This window comes from Symphalangus syndactylus, chromosome 19, assembly GCF_028878055.3.
Source record: "Symphalangus syndactylus isolate Jambi chromosome 19, NHGRI_mSymSyn1-v2.1_pri, whole genome shotgun sequence".
Classification (NCBI taxonomy): domain Eukaryota; kingdom Metazoa; phylum Chordata; class Mammalia; order Primates; family Hylobatidae; genus Symphalangus; species Symphalangus syndactylus.
Window position 1 is genome coordinate 18613332 of NC_072434.2, and position 21033 is coordinate 18634364.

At 42.3% G+C, this 21033-nt stretch overlaps 1 protein-coding gene across 7 annotated transcripts; it reads left to right on the forward strand.

Annotated features, from left to right (window-relative positions):
* The first annotated feature begins 264 nt into the window (after positions 1–264).
* On the forward strand, positions 265–19423 carry PPP1R15B (protein phosphatase 1 regulatory subunit 15B). Of its 7 annotated transcripts, XM_063613235.1 has the most exons (5): positions 265–7577; positions 10740–11006; positions 16231–16367; positions 17512–18067; positions 18337–19423. In XM_063613235.1, the coding sequence occupies exons 1-2, from the start codon at positions 5658–5660 to the stop codon at positions 10959–10961; spliced, it is 2142 nt and encodes a 713-aa protein (XP_063469305.1). In that variant the 5' UTR covers positions 265–5657; the 3' UTR covers positions 10962–11006; positions 16231–16367; positions 17512–18067; positions 18337–19423. The 7 variants fall into 7 exon arrangements, with proteins under 7 accessions (XP_063469305.1, XP_063469303.1, XP_063469306.1 ...); XM_063613233.1 differs by having other exon boundaries at positions 17512–19423; XM_063613236.1 differs by lacking the exon at positions 17512–18067.
* Positions 19424–21033: the final 1610 nt, after the last annotated feature.

The window sequence follows — 21033 nt, forward strand, 5'->3', positions numbered from 1 at the left end:
TTCCTTCCTTCTCTCTCCCCTCCCCCCGGCACTCCCTTCCCCCTCCTCTTCCCTCTGCTTCCCTCCCCTCCCCTCCCTCCTTCTGTTCTTCCTTTTCTTCTTTCCTTTCTTCCTTCCCTTCCTTCCTTTTCCCTCCCTCCCTCCCTTTCTCCTTCCTTCCTTCCTTCCTTCCTTTTTCCTTCTTTTTTCTTCCTCTTTCTTTCCCTCTCTCCCTCCCTCCCTTCTTCCTTTCCTTTCCTTCTTCCTTTCCTTTCTTTCCCTCCCTCTCTCCCTTCTTTCCTTCCTTCCCTTCCCTCTCTTCCTTCCATTCTTCCTTCCTTTTTCTTTTCCTTTCCTTCTTCCTTTTCTTTCCTTTCTTCTCTTTCTTTCCTTCCTTCCTTCCCTCTCTCCCTTCTTTCCTTCCTTCCCTTCCCTCTCTTCCTTCCATTCTTCCTTCCTTTTTCTTTTCCTTTCCTTCTTCCTTTTCTTTCCTTTCTTCTCTTTCTTTCCTTCCTTCCTTCCCTCTCTCCCTCTTTCTTTTCTTTCCTTCCATCCCTTTTTCTTTCAAGACAGGGTCTCACTCTGTCATCCAGACTGGAGTGTGGTGGCATGTTCTCAGCTCACTGCAGCCTCAACCTCCTGGGCTCTAGTGATCCTCCCACCTCAACCTCCCGAGTGGCTGGGAACACAGGTGCACACCACCACACCTGGCGAATTTTTTGTAGAGACCGGGTTTTGCCATATGTTGCTCAGGCTGGTCTTGAACTCTTGGGCTCAAGCAATTGACCTACCTCCCAAGTGCTAGGATTACAGGCGTGAGCCACCGTGCCTAGCCCAAATACTTTATGATTGCATTTTCCCTCTCTAGAACTTCTAACATAAGGAAGAATAAAAATTATATATCCAATGACTACATAGGGAAGGGGAGTTCCATTCAAGAAAGTTTTAAGAAATTGTTTTCAGGGGTATGTGGTGTCAGTCAGTGACAAAGTTGACAGTGGAATGCAAGAGGCTTGGTCTTAAGGAAAACGACATTATTTTAAAGTATTATTACTCTTCCTTTCATTCAACAAACATTTATTGGATGCCTATTATGTACCAGTCAACATACTACCTCAGTGGTTCTTAAACTTTTTGGTCTCAGGAAAAAGTTTATACTCTTAAAAATTATTGAGGGCCCCAGCCAGGTGTGCTGGCTCATGTCTGTAATCCTTGCACTTTGGGAGGCTGAGGCAGGCAAATTGCTTGAGCTCAGGAGTTTGAGACCAGCCTGGGCCACATAGCAAAACCTCATCTCTACTAAAAAGAAAAAAAATCCCAACTTGGCCAACCTGGTGAAACCGTCTCTACTAAAAAAATAGAAAAATTGGCCGCGCACGGTGGTGGGTGCCTGTAATCCCAGCTACTTGGGAGGCTGAGGCAGGAGAATCACTTTAACCTAGGAGGTGGAGGTTGCAGTGAGCTGAGAATGCACCACTGCACTTCAGCATAGGCAACAGAGCAAGACTCCATCTCAAAAATATAATAAAATAAAAAAAAAAAAAAAAACAGGTGTGGTGGTACACACCTGCCATGCCAACAACTTGGGAGGCTGAGGTGGGAGGATTGCTTGAGCCTGGGAGATCAAGGGTGCAGTGAGCCGTGACTGCACCACTGCGCTCCAGCCTGGGCAATACAGCAAGATCCTGTCTCAAAAAAAAATTACTAAGGACCCCAAATAACTATCTTTATGGCTTTATGTGGTTTATAGCTATCAATATTTCCTATTTATGAATTCAAGACCGAGGAACTGAAAAAGGTTCATTTAGGCTGGGTGTGGTGGTGTGCACCTGTAGTTCCAGCTACTTGGGAGGCTGAAGCAGGAGGATTGCTTGAGCCCAGGAGTTCAAGGCCATAGTGTGCTGTGATTGCCCTGTGAATACCCACTGCAGTCCAGCCTGGGCAACATATGAAACCCTGTCTTTAATGAAAAATAACATGAAATTTTAAAATTCATTTAAAAATAATAAACCAATTACATGTTAATTTTTTTTTTTTGAGGCAGGATCTCACTCTGTTGCCCAGGCTGGAGTGCAGTGGCACAATCCTGGCTCACTTCAACCTCTGCCTCCCAGGCTCGAGCAATCCTCCCACCTCAGCCTCCTGAGTAGCTGGGACCACAGGCGTGCACCGTCATGCCTGGCTAATTTTGTATGTTTTGTAGAGACAGGGTTTTGCCATGTTGCCCAGGCTGGTAATGTTCAATTATTTTTCACAACATAAAAAGCTTAGTGAGAAAAGTGGCATTGTCTTACATTTTTTCCAAATGTCTTTAGTATCTGGCTTAATATAAAACAGCTAGAATCTCATATCTATCTGCTTTTGCATTCATTCTGTTGACAGTTCACACACCATGTATCTTCCAGAAGACTTCACTGTACATACATGAGAAAATGAGAGTTAAAAAAGCTTAGAATTATTATGGAAATATTTTTGGCCTTAAGGACCCTCTGAAAGGGTTTCAAAGCAGGATCCCCAGGGGTGCCCAGACCATACTTTGGGAACCACTTTTCTAGATAGTTGGATACAGCCCTCAAGGAGTTCAGGGACCAGCAAGAGAGAACACTTACAGGTATATGTAATGCAATGTGTTAAGTGCTCTAATAGAGCGGAATAATGTAAGTGCTGTGAGGGATCCATTAATTCTGGCTGGAAAGGTCAACGAAGGCTTCAAGGAGAAGCTGACATTTGAATTGGATCTTGAAGGATGAGTAGGTATATAACAGGAAAGGTGAAGCTTTTCTTGGCTGAGAAACAGCATGAGTAAAGGCAGGAAACAAGGAGTACAGGTAAGTCCAGTGTTCCTAGAATATAACATGCATGAAGACAAGTGACAGACGAGGCTGGAAGTGTACAGTGGGAGGGCAGGCTGAATAGAGCCTTTATTCTGCAGGCAATGAGGAAACAACTGAAGACTGTAAAGCAGAACCACACAACAATATTAGCTGATCTTTGTGCTCCTACTCTGTCTAGGCTAGGCACTGAGAAAACTTAGTTTTACCAATCCATTGAAAGAGGAATTACTAGCCTCACTTTACAAGAAACAGGCTTCTGGTAACAAATTTACCTGCTTGGATCTCTATTATGAAACTGACCTCTATTATTAATACCTTTTTCTGAAGTTCATAGGATTGAGATTTTCCAGAGGTATGAATAATAATACAGGGTAAACAACAGAAACTGAGGTCCTCTTGGCTTCCTAGAAAGAAGTGGTTGTGCCGGGCGTGGTGGCTCACGCCTGTAATCCCAGCACTTTGGGAGGCCGAGGCAGGTGGATCACGAGGTCAGGAAATAGAGACCATCCTGGCTAACATGGTGAAACTCCGTCTCTACTAAAAATACAAAAATGAGCCAGGAGTGGTGGCATGTGCCTGTAGTCCTAGCTACTAGGGAGGCTGAGGCAGGAGAATAGTTTGAACCCAGGAAGGCGGAGGTTGCAGTGAGCGGAGATCACACCACTGCACTATACTCTGGGCAACAGAGCGAGACTCGTCTCAAAAAAGAAAAAAAGAAGTGGTTGTTCCTTGAACAGGCCCAGTAAGGCAGGAGGAGCTGCTGGTCTCCTCCCAGCTCCCTAAAGATTTTTCTGCTGTCCCTAGTGTTCATAGCTGCCACCCTCCCTCTGTAATTGGTACTTGACTTCAGGGGTATCTATTACAAAGTTTTAGCAGAAATAAAGAAATGAACTAAGACCAAACTCACAAGAGATAATCAAATACAGCAATTAAAATTACCAGCCAATTTTTTTTCAAAGGATAGTGGTCCATGTTTCCTTTTTGGCTGTTGTATTCTGTGGTTCTGGTTGCTAAGGAAGTATTAATAAATATGAATTGAATATGTACATACCAGACACGCATGTACGCAGCACTGCCCAACTTTTACATAAGATCTCAGGTTGATGGTCTACATAGTACTCAACAATAGGAGAACCCTGAAATATCTGTCAGGCTGGGCGCGGTGGCTTACGCCTGTAACCCCAGCACTTTAGGAGGCCGAGGCAGGCAGGTCACTTGAACTAAGTTTGAAACCAACCTGGGCAACACGACGAAACCCTGTCTCTACAAAACTATGCAAAAATTGGCCGAGCGCGGTGGCTCACGCCTGTAATCCCAGCACTTTGGGAGGCCAAGGCGGGCGGATCACAAGGTCAGTAGATCGAGACCATCCTAGCCAACATGGTGAAACTCTGTCTCTACTAAAAATACAAAAAATTAACTGGGCGTGGTGGCACACGCCTGTAGTACCAGCTACTCGGGAGGCTGGGGCAGGAGAATCGTTTGAACCTGGGAGGTGGAGGTTGCAGTGAGCCGAGATCGCGCCACTGCACTCCAGCCTGGCGACAGAGTGGGACTCCGTCTCAAAAAAAAAAAAAAAAAAAAAAAAATTAGCTGGGCGTGGTGGTGCGAGCCTGTAGCCCCAGCTCTTCGGGAGGCTGAGGTGGGAGGCTCACTGGAGCCCAGGAGGTTGAGGCTGCAGTGAGCTGGGATCGCACCACTGCACTCCAGCCTGGGCGACAGAGCTAGACCCTGTCTCAAATAAATAATAAAAATCTAAGACTACGATAACCCTACAGTCGGCCCGCGGGGCATTCAACCTTCCATGGATTGAAAATATTTGGGAAAAATAAAGACAATAAAACATAATACAAATAAATACAGTATAACAACTAGTTCCATAGCACTTGCATTGTATTAGGTATTATACTTAATCTAGGGGATGATTTAAATATCTGGGAAGGTGTATGCAGATTATATGCAAACACTACACCATTTTACATAAGGGACTTGACCATCTGCGGATTCTGGTGTCCACGGGGTCCTGGAACGAATCCCTATTTCATGAGAGGGGATGACTGTACACACGTCAGTGTGTATTAGGCCATCAAAACGCCTCCGGGAAATTCTCGGGTTATTTTGAAAACCCCTTCCCTCCCCAAGACCTTTAACCTAGAGGGCTGTTGGGGAGGTCTCCTAGGAGACCACACAGAAACGACTGCGCATGCGTTCATTCACCCGGCTGATGCAACCTCACGCTGCCGTGCGGCTCTACCTCGAGTAAGGAAGCCGACAGGGAAATCTGACGAGACCGATCGGCGGCCACACAGAAGTGGGCGGAAAGGCCCACCCCCCGGGGGCTTTGCGAGTGACGTTGGGCGGCACGGCGCTAGCGGCGTAGTCCTGCGTCTCTTCCGGCGGCTGGGGGGGTGTCCTGCCGGCGCGCGGGCCCTGCGGCCATTTTGGGCTTCGCTTCCACCGCAGCAGCCGACCTACCCAGTCCTTCCGGTATCGCGTTGCTCAGGGGCTTTTCAACCCTCTGTCACTCGGAAAACCATCGCCGAGGCCGTGGGGGCACTCCTATCCATGGTGTTGAAGCGTCGAGCCGACTAGGGAACCTCCTTCCCCGCCAGAATGGAAGTCGCATCAGTCGCCGCCTATTGCGCGGGCTGTTCCTCCCTGTGTTCTGCCGCCCGCTGCCGCATCCGCTGCCCTCTGTGGCTTTTCTGCTGGCTCGAAGATAGGCCTGGAGCACCGACGCCACCGCTGGGCAAGGCCGAGACTCTGTAGGCTTCCTCCGAATCCCGTCGACCTCCAGCCGCTGAGCGCCGCGGCCCTACCTGAGAGACTGCCAAGAAAAAGGAGATGGAGCCGGGGATAGGCGGATCGCGGAAACGGCTTGGCCTTCGGGCGGGCTTCCGGTTCTGGCTACCCTTTTTCCCTCGGCGATCGCAAGCAGGCTCTTCTAAGTTCCCGACGCCTCTTGCCCCGGAAAACTCCGGGAACCCCACACTGCTTTCCTCTGCTCAGCCCGAGACTCGGGTCAGTTACTGGACGAAGCTGCTCTCCCAGCTCCTTGCGCCGCTCCCCGGATTGCTTCAGAAGGTGCTAATTTGGAGCCAACTTTTCGGTGGAATGTTTCCGACCAGATGGCTAGATTTTGCTGGAGTCTACAGCGTCCTGAGAGCCCTGAAGGGACGGGAGAAACCAGCCGCGCCCACAGCGCAGAAATCTTTGAGTTCGCTGCAGCTCGACTCCTCAGACCCCTCGGCCACTAGTTCCCTTGATTGGCTAGAGGAGGGGATCCACCGGCAATGCTCGCCCCCAGACTTAAAATTGGAGCTTAAGGCCCAGGGAAGTGCTTTGCACCCTGCAGCACACGCTTTTCTCTTAGAGCAGCAGCTGTGGGGAGTGGGGCTGTTGCCCAGTAGCCTTCAATCCCGTCTGTACTCTAACCGGGAACTTGGCTCTTCGACCTCTGGGCCTCTAAACATTCAACGCATAGACAATTTCAATGTGGTATCCTGTTTGCTGAACCCTTCCTACCTGGATTGCCTTCCTAGGCTAGAAGTCAGCTATCAGAACAGTGATGGAAATGGCGAGCTAGTCGGCTTCCAGACACTAACCCCGGAGAGCAGCTGCCTGAGAGAGGACCATTGTCATCCCCAGCCGCTGAGTGCAGAACTCACTCCGGCCTGGTGGCAGGGATGTCCACCTCCTTCTACGGAAGGCCTACCGGAAATTCACCGTCTTCGCATGAAACGGCTGGAATTCCTTCAGCAGGCTAGTAAAGGGCAAGAGTTACCCACCCCTGACCAGGATAATGGCTACCACAGCCTAGAGGAGGAACACAGCCTTCTCCGGATGGATCCGAAACACTGCAGGGATAACCCAACACAGTTTGTTCCTGCTGATGGAGACATTCCTGGAAACACCCAGGAATCCACTGAAGAAAAAATAGAATTATTAAGTACAGAGTTTCCACTTGCTTTGGAAGAAGAGAGCATTTCTGAGAGCTGTCCATCTGGTGAAATACCTATGGAAAAGGAGCCTGGAGAGGGCCGAATAAGTGTAGTTGATTACTCATACCTAGAAGATGACCTTCCCATTTCTGCCAGACCAGCTTGTAGTAACAAACTGATAGATTATATTTTGGGAGGTGCATCCAGTGACCTGGAAACAAGTTCTGATCCAGAAGGTGAGGATTGGGATGAGGAAGCTGAGGATGATGGTTTTGATAGCGATAGCTCACTGTCAGACTCAGACCTTGAACAAGACCCTGAAGGGCTTCACCTTTGGAACTCTTTCTGCAGTGTAGATCCTTATAATCCCCAGAACTTTACAGCAACAATTCAGACTGCTGCCAGAATTGTTCCCGAAGAGCCTTCTGATTCAGAGAAGGATTTGTCTGGCAAGTCTGATCTAGAGAATTCCTCCCAGTCTGGAAGCCTTCCTGAAACCCCTGAGCATAGTTCTGGGGAGGAAGATGACTGGGAATCTAGGGCAGATGAAGCAGAGAGTCTCAAACTGTGGAACTCTTTCTGTAATTCTGATGATCCCTACAACCCTTTAAATTTTAAGGCTCCTTTTCAAACATCAGGGGAAAATGGGAAAGGCTGTCCTGACTCAAAGACCCCATCTGAGTCCATTGTGGCCATTTCTGAGTGTCACACCTTACTTTCTTGTAAGGTGCAGCTGTTGGGGAGCCAAGAAAGTGAATGTCCAGACTCGGTACAGCGTGACGTTCTTTCTGGAGGAAGACACACACATGTCAAAAGAAAAAAGGTTTGTTTCTTGTCTTTTAACATGCCTGATATGTTCTGACTGTTTTTATATGGTTAAATATAGCAGCGTGACTTTGGAGGCTTAGGAGTGCATGTGTTTTTGAGGAAGGCCTCAATTCATATACTTGGATTGAGAAATATGTAAATGACCCTTCTCCTGTCCCTCACCCCCCGCCCCAGTGCACATTGTTGCTGTCCAAAACGAACATACCAGTGTGTAGATGTTAGCAGGAAAGTGCCATTTTTATTTGGGTTGGTAGTTCTGGACTGTTTCCTTACAAGCTTCAACTTCTCACACTTTTTAACGGACTATAAACTTTGTGTGCACACGATTTAATTTTTCTAGAGATTGAAGAGGTCCTGTTACAGCCATAGAGTTTTAAAATGATTTTAAATGTATGTTGTTTGCAAATACTTAATATTTTGTTTGCATATAAGAAGAGTGTCTTCATTCCTGTACATTACAACCCGAAGGGATGATGATATGAAGTAGCAAGTCAGATTTATCTGGTCCAATTTGCCATGAAAGAGAATAGTAATTTCAGTGGTTTTGACATTACATGGTTTTAATTGAAAGTCAAAGCCAATACAGGAAATGGTATTGCCTTTTCTTAGGAATGCAATGCTAGTTATCAGTAGTCAGCTACAGGTTAATATTAATAATAAACAGTGATGGCCACTTACTTGGTTTATCTTGACTAGTTGCTTCCTGTTCCCAGGCTAGTCTGAAAACTTCATGCAGCGTTTTACGCTTTCATTACATTGTCAGGTTAACCTTATTTTGGGAGTCTTTAGAGTTGGTTTGTTTTTCTTTATAGTTGATTCAACTAAAGTTATTAATTGAACTCTCCCCAAACTGAAAGGTGTCTATTATTGTAGAGGGAAAGTTTTTTTAGTTTCCTATACCGTTACTTGGAGAGAGAAGATAGTGGGTGAGTTATTATTGACCTGAGATTCTGCCGCACTGGGGCGTTTCAAATGGACAGTACCATAATCTTTTGGCTCCAAATGACCAGCTTACTACTTTGAAATTATTCCTGGGTAGAAAATGTCTCAAAATGGTGATAATCTTACGTCTTACCTTTAGGGCAGAATAAGTCATGTTAAAAATTAAATTTTAGTTCGCACTTTGTAAATGCCATCTCTCTGTCCTTTTAAGGGGCCCCTGACAAATGACCTATTTAGAATGAATAGGTAAGAAACGAAGTGGGGCAATGGAATGAGCACTTGGCAGCTGGAGCCCCGTGTTCTCTACTCCTCAGTGGTTAGGGCGCAGAGATTTGGAAGGCAGCCAGACCTGGGAAGTTACTTGACTCTCATGGCCTCAATTCACTCTTACTTGATGGAAAAAATAATAATATCTATTGTACAAATTATTGCAAGATTTAAATGAAACAAGTAAATAAAACTCAGAATTTATTGCCTTGCCTTTAAATGCTAGCTCTTATTGAGAGACCTCAGGCCAGTCTCATGTCTTATTTTAGCTTGCTCATTGAGTAAAATGAAATGAGTGGAGTAGATGATACTATTGGCTATGAACTAGAAGCAGAATTTATAAATGATTATGTCTGAATATGATAGAATTATTTGACAGCCTTTGACTACCTGCCATTGGTATATATGGAGTATGGTGTATGGAATATATGGAGTATATAGGATGATGGACAGTGAGTCTAAAAAACCCTTCTACCTCTGTTTTCTTATCTGTATAATGGGGATAATAGTGCATACCTCATAGGGTTCATGTGAGGATTAAATGAGATAAAAATGTAAAGCTCTTCGAAAAAAGCCTGGTATATGGTAAACACTGTACGTTTTTATTATTTATCTTAATGACACAATGAATGAGTAGTATTCAAGACTAGAATGCAATAACTAGTAAGGTGTTACATACCTGCTAATTGTCCTCAGGGGCATCCCTTGGCCTGATGTAAAGGGAACGAAAGTATAGGTCACAGTGGGGTTAGCTGATGTAACTATTAAACATACTTGAAAGCAAGTATTTACTTTTGGAGTTTGATATCTTAGAAAGAAACTTCATTAGAAATTAAGTAGTGATTAGTAATGAGTAGGGATTGTCACTCATTACATGTCATTATGTATATTAGAATCACAATTTCATATATAGTGATAGCATATTGAATACAAAGGTTTTTAAAATCTTAACTACAAAGTTTCTTAGAGTAACACAACTTTAAAAGTACTAATTTTGCTGTATTTTGTTTACTAAGTAACTTTTTCTCTTCTGTATTGTTATTGCCAAAGTAATGATACAAAAATAGTACTACATGTTGATTTAAAAGTTGGAAAGTGATAAAATTTTTTAAAAGGAAAAAGAATAGAAGTAAGCAAAAATATTGTTAAAGCCTTTATGCAATGATAAAAACAGTGATTTCCAGGGATATAGTGGTTATTTTCAGAAATATTTTGCTTGTCATTTTGAGGGAAAAATGTCACAGAACTGTATTTCCCTAAGGATTAAGAAATAGCAGGGGTTAATAACAGCATGAAAAATTCAACTCTCTATCTGGATTCATTTTATTAACACCAAAAGCCAAGGGCTGGTGGAGGATGAGGGGCGGGGCAGACGACTGTGTGTGTATATTATGCAGATATATATAAATGAAATATATATAGATGAAAGATATATATCTCTATATGAAATATTTAGGTGACATTTGTTCACTGTTTTATCCAAATGCCATCTAATCAGAACTTTTTTTGAGACAGAGTTTCATTCTTGTTGCCCAGGCTGGAGTGTAGTGGCGCGATCTTGGCTCACTGCAACCTCCACCTCCCGGGTTCAAACTGTTCTCCTACCTCAGCCTCCAGCGTAGCTGGGGTTACAGGCATGTGCCACCACGCCTGGCTAATTTTTTCGTATTTTTAATAGAGACAGGGTTTCGCCACGTTGGTCAGGCTAGTCTTGAACTCCTGACCTCAGGTGATCCGCCTGCTTCCACCTCCCAAAGTGCTGGGATTACAGGTGTGACAGAACTTTTTTTTTTAACTTCAAATATAGCTGGGACCAAATATTCCTAAGAATAATATGTTATTCTTAGTTGGGAATATTCTGAAAGAATTGGTAGCATAAAGGGTTATTGACCTCAATGCTAATTGTAAGATCCTAGAGAGTTATTAAAATTAGTCTTTGTTTTTATAGGTAACCTTCCTTGAAGAAGTTACTGAGTATTATATAAGTGGTGATGAGGATCGCAAAGGACCATGGGAAGAATTTGCAAGGGATGGATGCAGGTTCCAGAAACGAATTCAAGAAACAGAAGATGCTATTGGATATTGCTTGACATTTGAGCACAGAGAAAGAATGTTTAATAGACTCCAGGGAACATGCTTCAAAGGACTTAATGTTTTCAAGCAATGCTGAGTCGGCAGCCTGTAGTCCTAGCATACACTACCTCTTACCTGAGAGGTGTGTTTTAAAAACAAATCTTGGCAGCTGTCCTTTGACTTTTTTTTTTAGAGGAAATGTAACTTGGATCTAGTTTAATTTTTTTTTTTTTTTGCAACATATCCCACTCAGAAACATTCAGGTTTGAAGCCAGCCCTGATAATGAAGGATGAACTAGTGTGATTTCTAATCCTCCCTTTTTTGATTTAGTTGGATGTGCTTTTAAATGTCCTTTGCTTGCATGAGGTGAAAAGGGGACCTTTTTGAGTTGTCATTTTGCACTTTCAAAAATTATTTTCTTGGAAACAATATTTATAGGGCTTAAAGCCCATTTTCATTTCTAATCTAAATTATGTGTGCCTATCTGAAAACTTTGGGCTCTTGTTTCTTTCCCAAAATTCAGAAGTTAATGGGCTTTTATGTTTTTCTACATTTTTTTTATTTCAATGATTTGGCTTGTCTATGTTAGGCTAAAAAATAACCTTGTTTATGCTACCAACTTAAAGTACATTATTTTGTGTCACTTTTTTTTCTTGTAAAAATGACTTGGATTGAAAATATGTGGTAGCCTTTTTATTTCTATATTAAGTTCTACCTAGGATATTTCCAAGGACTTCCACAAAACCCGTATGTGCAGTACTTTACTACTTTGAGAAAGCTGCATCTTTCTACCAAATTTTAACATCTAATGTATTTAATTTCTTTGCAAACTTCTTTGGAGAGGGTTCTGTATATGTTATTGTAGTTCCCAGTTTAATATAGTTCTTTGTATCTCTTAACAGGTTGAAGTTACTGCAAAACACTCTGGAAAGTAATAATTACATCATAATCATTTATTTTTTAAACTTAAAAGCCTAGAAATTTCCTAGAAAGAAAATAGGAGACATCTCAGAGCAATTTGGTTTTGGTGTATATGTTCTCAACAGAAAACCAGTGTTAATGAATAACATGCCTCAGCACTGTCACTTTTAAAACCTGTCAGGATCCCACTGTAAAATTGGAAATGGGCAGTTCTGAAGTTTCACGTTTGAAATGTAAAATATAAACTTCAGTCAATATCCAGATTTATTGTGTCCTACTATTTAATAATGAGAGAAGTAATGGCAAGGCCTTTACTTTCAGGAAAGGATAGAAGTACAGATTAATGACTGGAAAGTTTTAATATATTTAGCCCAAAGCTTACTTTGAATTGAAGTCTTTGCATTGACTGTGTTTGGTTTATTTGTTTAGCTTTACAAGGTACACATAAGTTAGGTTGAGGGGTTGTTAACCCTTCAGTGGTCTGCTTTCATTCTGTGTGCTTCCTGTCACAGGTAATGGAAAACATAAGTAGAATAGGTGACCTCTTAGTTTTGAACTTATTTAAGTGTGGGGATGAGTTTTTCATCAGAAGTGCTTACAGGGTTACTACCTCAGTTTACAGTCTACCTGGTCATTATTTTATTTCTATCCGGTTCTAAGAACTGCTTCTACTGTTTATATATTCATAATTAAACACATTGAGAATGCAACACTATAAAAGCTGGTCACATTTTTGCAGAGCCCTTATTCTGTGTGTTTTTTGTTTTTGTTTTTGTTTTTTTTTGAGACAGAGTCTTGTTCTGTCGCCCAGCCTGGAGTGCAGTGGTGCGATATCGGCTCACTGCAACCTCTGCCTTCTGCCTCAGCCTCCCAAGTAGCTGGGATTACAGGCGCACACCACCACGCCTGGCTAATTTTTTGTGTATTTTTAGTAGAGACGGGGTTTCGCTATGTTGGCCAGACTGGTCTTGAACTGCTGACCTCGTGATCCGCCCGCCTCGGCCTCCCAAAGTGCTGGGATTCTGTGTGTTTTGTGCACCTCCACTTTAGGTAATCATAGGGAGCACATTTACAGGATGGTCTAACAACATGAAAACAGGCTAGTTTCAAGCAACAGCGATGTCGGTTGGAAAGCAGGCATCATTTGCCTTGAAAAAAAAGCCTTTTGACAACATACAGGCATTCTTTTAAAACCAGGCTGAAACATTTTATTTCCGAGACTTAGGTTGTGTTTCCTGTTTCTTAAACCTAGCACCTCTGTGTATTTGAAAATAATGAGACATCTTTCATTGGATTTTGGAAAATTGTTCCCCATGGGATTCTAACCTCACTACCAAATGAGTGAAAGCTTGATTAAGAGTTCTTCCACATACTAGCCTCCTTGGAAGAAGGGATCAGAAGGTGACAAGAAGGACAGAAAGGACTATTTTAAAGTTGGACTGAAGGAGAAAAAAGCAAAATTCTTGTTTCATCCCAATTCTAGTTAGAACAAAGTTAAACCCCCATAATCTTAAAGAGAATCTTTGGAGGTTTTAATTAAACATTTTATACATTTAAAGTCTTGTTAATGGTGCTTTAAGTGTCAATGTAGCATGTAAAAAGGCTTTGTACAGACAGGTGAAGTTCCATTTCTGAGTGATGAAATGTAACACCTCTTCATCTTTAACTTGAAATCAAAACTATCAGATTTTATTTTTGTATAAATTAAGGAAGGTAAAGTTAAGGGACTAGAAGACTCTAAATTGGCTTCTACAGATCAATAATTTAAATGTAACTAGTTGGGATTTTATAGTTAAAATTATATTGTGTATATAACATAACTAATCTGTAAATTGTAATAAATATATTTGCAATTATTAAATGTTAAGTGATATTTTGGTTCAACTTTATATTATATGTATCATAGTATTTTACAATGGTTTTGGAATTACTAAGCAAGATTAGTATAATTGCAAACAACATTTTAGTAATAGAAGAATTTGGTTCTGGCAGTATTATGAGAGGCCCTTCTAAGAAACTGAAGATTTGATTCTGAAATTGACCCTAGCTTTTCAGATCTGCTGCAAAGAAAATTAAAATAAACTGGGTATTCACAGAAGCAATAACATTCAGATGCTGGGCTTAGCCTAGTGCTTAAGTAGCAGGGAAATCTCTGTTTTGTGCATTGTTATTATTTTTTTTTGAGACGGAGCCTCTGTCACCCAGGCTGCATTGAAGTGGCACGATCTCAGCTCACTGCAACCTCCACCTTCCTGCCTCAGCCTCCCGAGTAGCTGGGATTACAGGCACCTGTCACCATGCCCGGCTGAATTTTCTGTTTTTGGTAGAGATGGGGTTTTATCATGTTGGCCAGGATGGTCTCGATCTCCTGACCTCGTGACCCGCCCGCCTCGGCCTCCCAAAGTGCTGGGATTACAGGCGTGAGCCACCGCGCCTGGCTATTTTGTGTGTTATTAATCACGATAATCATGGTATTGTAAAATCATGAAGATCTCTCATTTACAAAAGTGGGCCAGGTATCGTGGCTCACGCCTGTAATTCCAGCACTTTGGGAGGCTGAGGTGGGAGGATTGTTTGAGGCTTGGAGTTCAAGACCAGCCTGAGCAACATAGTGAGACACTTTCCTCTACAAAAAAAAAACAAAAACAAAAACTGGCCCATGGTGGTGCACACCTGTGGTCCTATCCTATAGACCCGGTTACTTGGGAGGCTGAGACAGGAGGGTTGCTTGAGCACAGAAGTTCAAGCCTGCAGTGAGCTGTGATTACACCATTGTACTCCAGCCTGGGTGATAGACTCTCTCAAAAAATAAAGTCAGATGGAATCATGGTTTAATACTAGATAATGGATCATTGAGACTGTCACAAAAGAATGTTATAACATCAGAAAAAAATTTTTACTCTGAAAAAGAAAGCATTTGGGTTATGGCAACCATATTAATGCATTAAAGAATAATAGCATTCTTAATTCAGGCACTTTCAAGATGAAAGGATAATGAAGAAAAGTTATTAAGATATATTGCTGAACTGGAAGGAAAGAAACTAACATTTAGTTGCAGTTATACAATATTTAGTACAAACTGAATTGACATCCCCGGGTTATAATTTTATTTCTATCTTGGGGTTAATTGAAGCATGTCTGCCATTACCCAGTAATATATGTGAAAATGGCTACATTTACATTAAACCAGATTTATTGCTATGCTTATCCTGATATTTTATGGAAATTGTGTTATTTTTCTTTTGTACTTTAGTAGAAAGTTAAAAGCAAATATTTAATTGTTGACCTCAGAATTTCGTGTTTTTTTGAGACAGGGTCTTGCTCTGTCCTCCAGGCTGCAGTATATTGGTGCGATCTTGGCTCACTGTAGCCTCAACAGCCTCAACCTCCCAGGCTCAAGCGATTCTCCCACCTCAGCCTTCTGAGTAGCTGGGACTCTAGGTGCACACCACCACACTCAGCTAATTTTTCTGTTTTTTGTACAGATGGGGTTTTGCCATGTTGTCCAGGCTGGGACCTCAGAATTTAGATAGTTACTCAGATTTGGGAATTTGGTGTTCTCTGGCATATTCTCATTTGGAGACTTCATTTGGACTCTATTCTCTGTACCTTTTTAAAACAAAAATGGGAAATTTTCATTTTTTTCTCATAACAATGCACGTTGTTTATAAAAGCATCTAATACAGAGATATACAAAGACATTTTTGGTACATTAAAAAATATTGCTTCCCAGGGTGCCTTTCTGAGCTGAGAGACTTAATTTCTTTTTATCTGTAAAAAGAGGTTTTGAGAGTTATTTAATGATACACATGTTAGCTATGTGGAATCTTTCCGTATGAACTTAGTTGAATGTTTTATGATCAACACAAAACACCAATCTTTTCCTTCCTGGATGTGCTCCAGCGAGACTTAAGTCTGTGTTGGCAGCATGCTATTGAGATCTATAATAATCGGTATCATAAAGAGGATACGTAAATCTCTTCTAACCCTGCTGACTTTGAGGATTCATCAAGCAGGACCTATGATGCTTTCAACCAATATGTTTCAGTGGCAGGTTTGACATCAGGGAATTTAAAGAGAACTAACTTATTCTACACATGGAATGGAGAAGGCGGTTGAGAGTAGGAGTTATGTATTACCATGTAAGCAATTTGAGTTACATCAGTGTTTCACCACTGGCAGACTCCTTAATCTCATCAGAGAGAGACAGGGGAAGCTAGGTTTGTGGAAAGTAGGTTGCTTGACCCATGGGGAGGATACCCTAGAGATCTAATGAGTCTGAGAGCCGCAAGGCCTGGAGAGCTGTACTACAAGGGAAGCAGCTTTGGAACAATTTTTCAGGTTTTGTTCTTTTAATCTTTTACACTTCCCCCTTTATCTCAGTAATACCCTTTCTGTTTCCTCCTGCCTTTATTTGCTGACTATTTTCACTACTGTCTTATAGATCCTTACCAAGAAGAAGGATGAAGAATTTAATAGCAAAAGAAGAGCAGAATTGCCATAGATGCAAGAAGAAAGGACCTCACACAGTTCTTGACTTTTCTACAGAGCTCATTGCACATTTTCCCACTAAAATGTTGGGTAAATATTTATACTTAAGATTGGATTGGCCAGGGGTGGTGGCTTATGCCTATAATCTCAGCACTTTGGGAGGCCAAGGTGGGAGGATCTCTTGAGCCCAGGAGTTCAAGACCAGTGTGGGCAACATGGCAAAACCATCTCTACAAAAAATACAAAAAAAAAAAAAAAAAAAAAAGAAATTAGCTGGGCATGGTGGTGCATGCCTGTAGTCCCACCTACTCAGGAGGCTGAGTTGGGAGCTGTGATTGAATCACTGCACTGCAGCCTGCGTGACAAAGTGAGACCCTGTCTCAAAAATGTTGAAAAAAAAAGACTGGATTAACTTTCAGAAACATTCCAAGGATGTTCAGGGTCAAAGAAAGAGGTGATAGTAAAGCTGAATAATGCTGCTTTGTGTTAAGCCTTCTTTTCTTTCTTTCTTTTTTTTTTTTTTTTTTTGAGACAGTGTCTCACTGTCACCCAGGCTCTGAGATACAGTGTCATGATCACAGCTCACTGCAGCCTCGACTTCCCAGGCTCAGGCAATCCTCCCACCTCAGCCTCTCGAGTAGCTGGGACCATAGGTGTGCACCACTTTGCTCACCTATTTTTTGTAGATACAGGATCTCACTATGTTGTCCAGGCTGGTCTCAAACTCCTGAACTCAAGCAATTAGCTCACCTTGGCCTCCCAAAGTGCTGGGATTACAGGCATGAGTCGTCAGGTCCAGCCAAACCTCCTTTTCTTAATGGGTTTCACATATTGGCTCTGAAGGCAAAAACCAGAGGAGTCCCAGGAGTTTTGAAAAAGACTTATCTGGATATATGTTCTGAAGTGGGTGTTTTTAAGACCAAATTTTATCATGAAAGACTAGTTCTTCTTTGGATCTCAAATAATCACCTCAAAGAGACCTCTGATCACTCTATCCCCCAACCCCTCCTTTTTCTCTCACAGTACCTTTTAAAATTATGTTCACTCTGCCCTCATCTTGTTAACATTTTTACTTGTTTCTCATCTACCCCTACCCTCACTAGTCTGTAAACTCCATGAGAGCAGGGATCTTGTTGTTTATGAGTCCAGAGCCTAGAACTGTGTCTGGTATGCTATAGTCAATAAATATTTGTTGAATAAATTAACAACTTTTTTTTTTTTTTTTTTGAGACAGGGTTCCACTCCCACCACCCAGACTGGAGTGCAATGGTGCAATCTCGGTGCTGAACCTCCGCCTCCCAGGCTCCAGTGATTCTTCTGCCTTAGCCTCCTAAGTAGCTGGGACTACAGGCAGATGCCACCACACCCAGCTAATTTTTATTTTTTTGTAGAGATGGGGTTTCACCATGTTGCCCAGGCTGGTCTCGAACTCCTGGGCTCATGAGCTGCCTGCCTTGGCCTCCCAAAATGCTGGGATTACAGGCGTGAGCCACCACGCCTGGACTCTTTTTTTTTTTTTTAAATATATATAAATAGAGATGGGGTCTGGCTATGTTGCCCATATAGCAACTCCTGGCCTCAAGCAGTCCTCCTGCCTTGGCCTCCCAAAGTGCTGGGATTACACGTGTGAGCCACTGGGCCTGGCCAAGTTAATAGCTTTCCCGAAGTCACCTCTCATCAGCTTTATTGAAGTTTCATCCACACAGCCTTGTCTGACCAGAAACAAGTGTGCCACAATCATCAGATGATGTAGAATCACAGAATTTAAATGCCCTTAGAGAAAAGCTACAGTAAGCTTTAACTAAATTTGTAGAAAGTAATTACAAATTTCAATTTGGCTAGGGATACCACATCCATTAATTCTAGTGTCATTAATATGAGACACATTGTTAATTTATGAATTTAATATGCGAGCAAATCAGCTGCGACCCTTCTTTCCCAGAATTAATAGGCTGCATTGGAGTACTAGAGTATTCTTGCCACCACACCAGGGATTTTTAGCTCTTTTTGGCAGAAGATTGGCTTTGGGTTTCTAGTGATGCTCTGTTGTCTCCACCAGATGGCGATATCTTCTATCTGGGAGTGCCTGATGGACGCCTGCTATTACAGATCTGGTTGCTATTGCTCCCCTGGAGGTGGGTCCCTCAATGTGTAAACAAGCTGGAAAACTGCCCTGCCCTGCCCATTCCAGGCCTGCCTGGCCCAGTGTGACTCCACCTTTTTGTGGTAATTACCCAGAAGTAGGGGCTGTTTCTTATGGGAGAACCAAGATTTGTATTTGAACACAGACAAAGGAACTGATTTTTTCTTTTGAGTCTCGCTGTCTCCCAGGCCTAGGCTGGAGTACAGTGGCACGGTCATAGCTCACTGCAGCCTCCAACTCTTGGACTTAAGCAATCCTCCCACGTCAGCCTCCCAAGTAGCTAGGACCACAGGCATGCACCACATTGCCTGGCTAATTTTATTATTTTTGTATGTAGAGATGGGGTCTCATTATATTGCCTAGGCTGGTCTCAAACTCCTGGCTTCAAGAGATCCTGTGGCCTGGGCCTCCCAAAGTGTCGTGATTACAGGCATGAGCCACCTCACTTGGCCCTTGTATGCTTTTTTATCACTGTTCATGTCACATTGGATTTTAATTGTGATTTGCTCTTTTCTTTCTTCCTCTGTGGTGGAAGGGTGTGCGCAGTGACCAGAGTATTTTAGACACACAATACGCTTTTCTTTAACTCAAGTGGTAATTTCCATAGCCTCTTTTTCCCAACATACAGGCTCCCTCCCGACATAACAAGTAATTTATGAATTCATTTCAAAGAAGCAATTTTATGTGTTAAAAGATCTATCTTCAGTGTTTACATTATTTTGTATTTGTAGTATTTGAGATTTTTTTTTTTTTTTGAAAAGCTAGCATTATTAGTGATGACTTGCAACCTAAGGTTTTAAATCAGTTGATGTAAGGTCTTCATGACTAATCTTTCCAGTGGTAGCCTAAGGTTCGCTGAAACATTGTCATTGTTATGAAAGGCACTTCATTATGCAGGATATCATACATATCCAGTTTTCTAAGATAGTTGAGGACATTGTTTTTTAAACTTTTCTGTTTTTTAAATTGACAAATAAAAATTGTATATGTTTACTGTCTACAACATGTTCTGAAATATGTGTGCATTGTGGAATGGTAAGTCAAGCTAATTAACATATGTATTACCTCACATACTTAGCATTTTTGTGGTAAGAACCCTTAAAATCTACTCTTAGCAATTTTCTTTCTCTATTTATTTATTTATTTGTTTGTTTGAGACAAGCTGGAGTGCAGTGGTGCAATTTCGGCTCACTGTAACCTCTGCTTCCTGGGCTCAAGCAATTCTCGTGTCTCAGCCTCCCAAGTGGCTGAGACTACAGGTGCGTGCCACCACACCCGGCTAATTTTTTGTATTTTAGTAGAGATGGGTTTCACCATGTTGCCCAGGGTGGTCTCGTACTCCTGAGCTCAGGTGATCTGCCCGCCTCAGCCTCCCAAAGTGCTGAGGGATCCCTTCCAAAGGGATTACAAGCGTGAGCCATCACGCCTGGCCTTTTTTTTTTTGAGACAGAATCTTGCTCTGTTGCCAGGCTGGAGTGCAGTGGCATGATCATGGCTTTCTTCAGCCTCAACCTCCTGGGCTCAGGCAATCCTCTTGCCTCAGTTTCCTGAGTAGCTGGGACCACAGGCTCGCACCACCATAACAGGCTAATTTTTAAGTTATCTGTAGAGGCAAGGTCTCCCTATATTGCCCAGGCTGGTCTTGAAGTCCTAGGCTCAAGTGTTCCTCCTGCCTCAGCCTCCCAAAGTGTTGGGATTATAGGTGTGAGCCACCTCACCTGGCCAATTTGCAAGAATATAATACATTGTTATTGACTATGGTCACCATGTTGTACAGTAGATCTCTTGAACTTATTCCACCTAACTGAAATTTTGTATCCTTTGAGCAACATCTCCCCAACCCACTTCTTGTTTTTTATTAACTTATTATAGTTTACATACAATAAGTTTCACTTATTTTAAGTATGAATTCAATGAGTTTTGATAAACATGTGTAGTCATATAAACACCACCACAATCAAAATATGGATCATTTCCATCACCCAGAAAGTTCCCTCATGTTCTTTTATATTCAGTCCCCTTCCCAACCTCCAGCTTTTGGCAGCCATTGATCTGCTTTTCTTTCCTCTTTATTTTTTTTTTGAGAGACAGGGTCTTACTGTCACCCAGGCTGGGGTGTAGTGGTGTGATCACGGCTTACTGCAGCCTTGTCTCCCTGGGTTTAGGTGATCCTCCCACCTCAGCCTCCTGAGTAGCTGGGACTACAGATGTGTGCAACCATCTGGTTTTTTGTTTTTGTTTTTGCTTTTTTTTTTTTTTTTTTGTATTTTTAGTAGAGATAAGGTTTTGGCATGTTGCCCAGGCTAGTCTTGAACTTCTGGGCTCAAGAGATCTGCCTGTTTTGGCCTCCCGATGTGCTGGGATTACAAGTGTGAGCCACCACGTCTGGTCTTTGATCTGCTTTCAACACTATTTTAGCTCTTCTAGAATTTCATAAAAATGGTATCGTATGTACAGCATGGACCCTTCTGTGGTGGGCTTCTTTACTGTAATGCTTTTGAGATTCATCTGTGCTGTTGAGTGTCTCTGTAGTCCATTCCTTCTGTTGAGTATATCAGTAGTCCATCCCTTTTCATGGCCGAGCAGTATTTCATTGTATAATTATACCACTAT

What these genes read in the sequence shown, in the direction of transcription:
- PPP1R15B (XM_063613233.1), top strand. Translation starts at nt 5,658, where the DNA reads ATGGAGCCGGGGATAGGCGGATCGCGGAAACGGCTTGGCCTTCGGGCG. An exon ending in CACATGTCAAAAGAAAAAAG is followed by an intron (nt 7,578 to 10,739) that starts GTTTGTTTCTTG and finishes TTGTTTTTATAG; the next exon opens with GTAACCTTCCTTGAAGAAGT.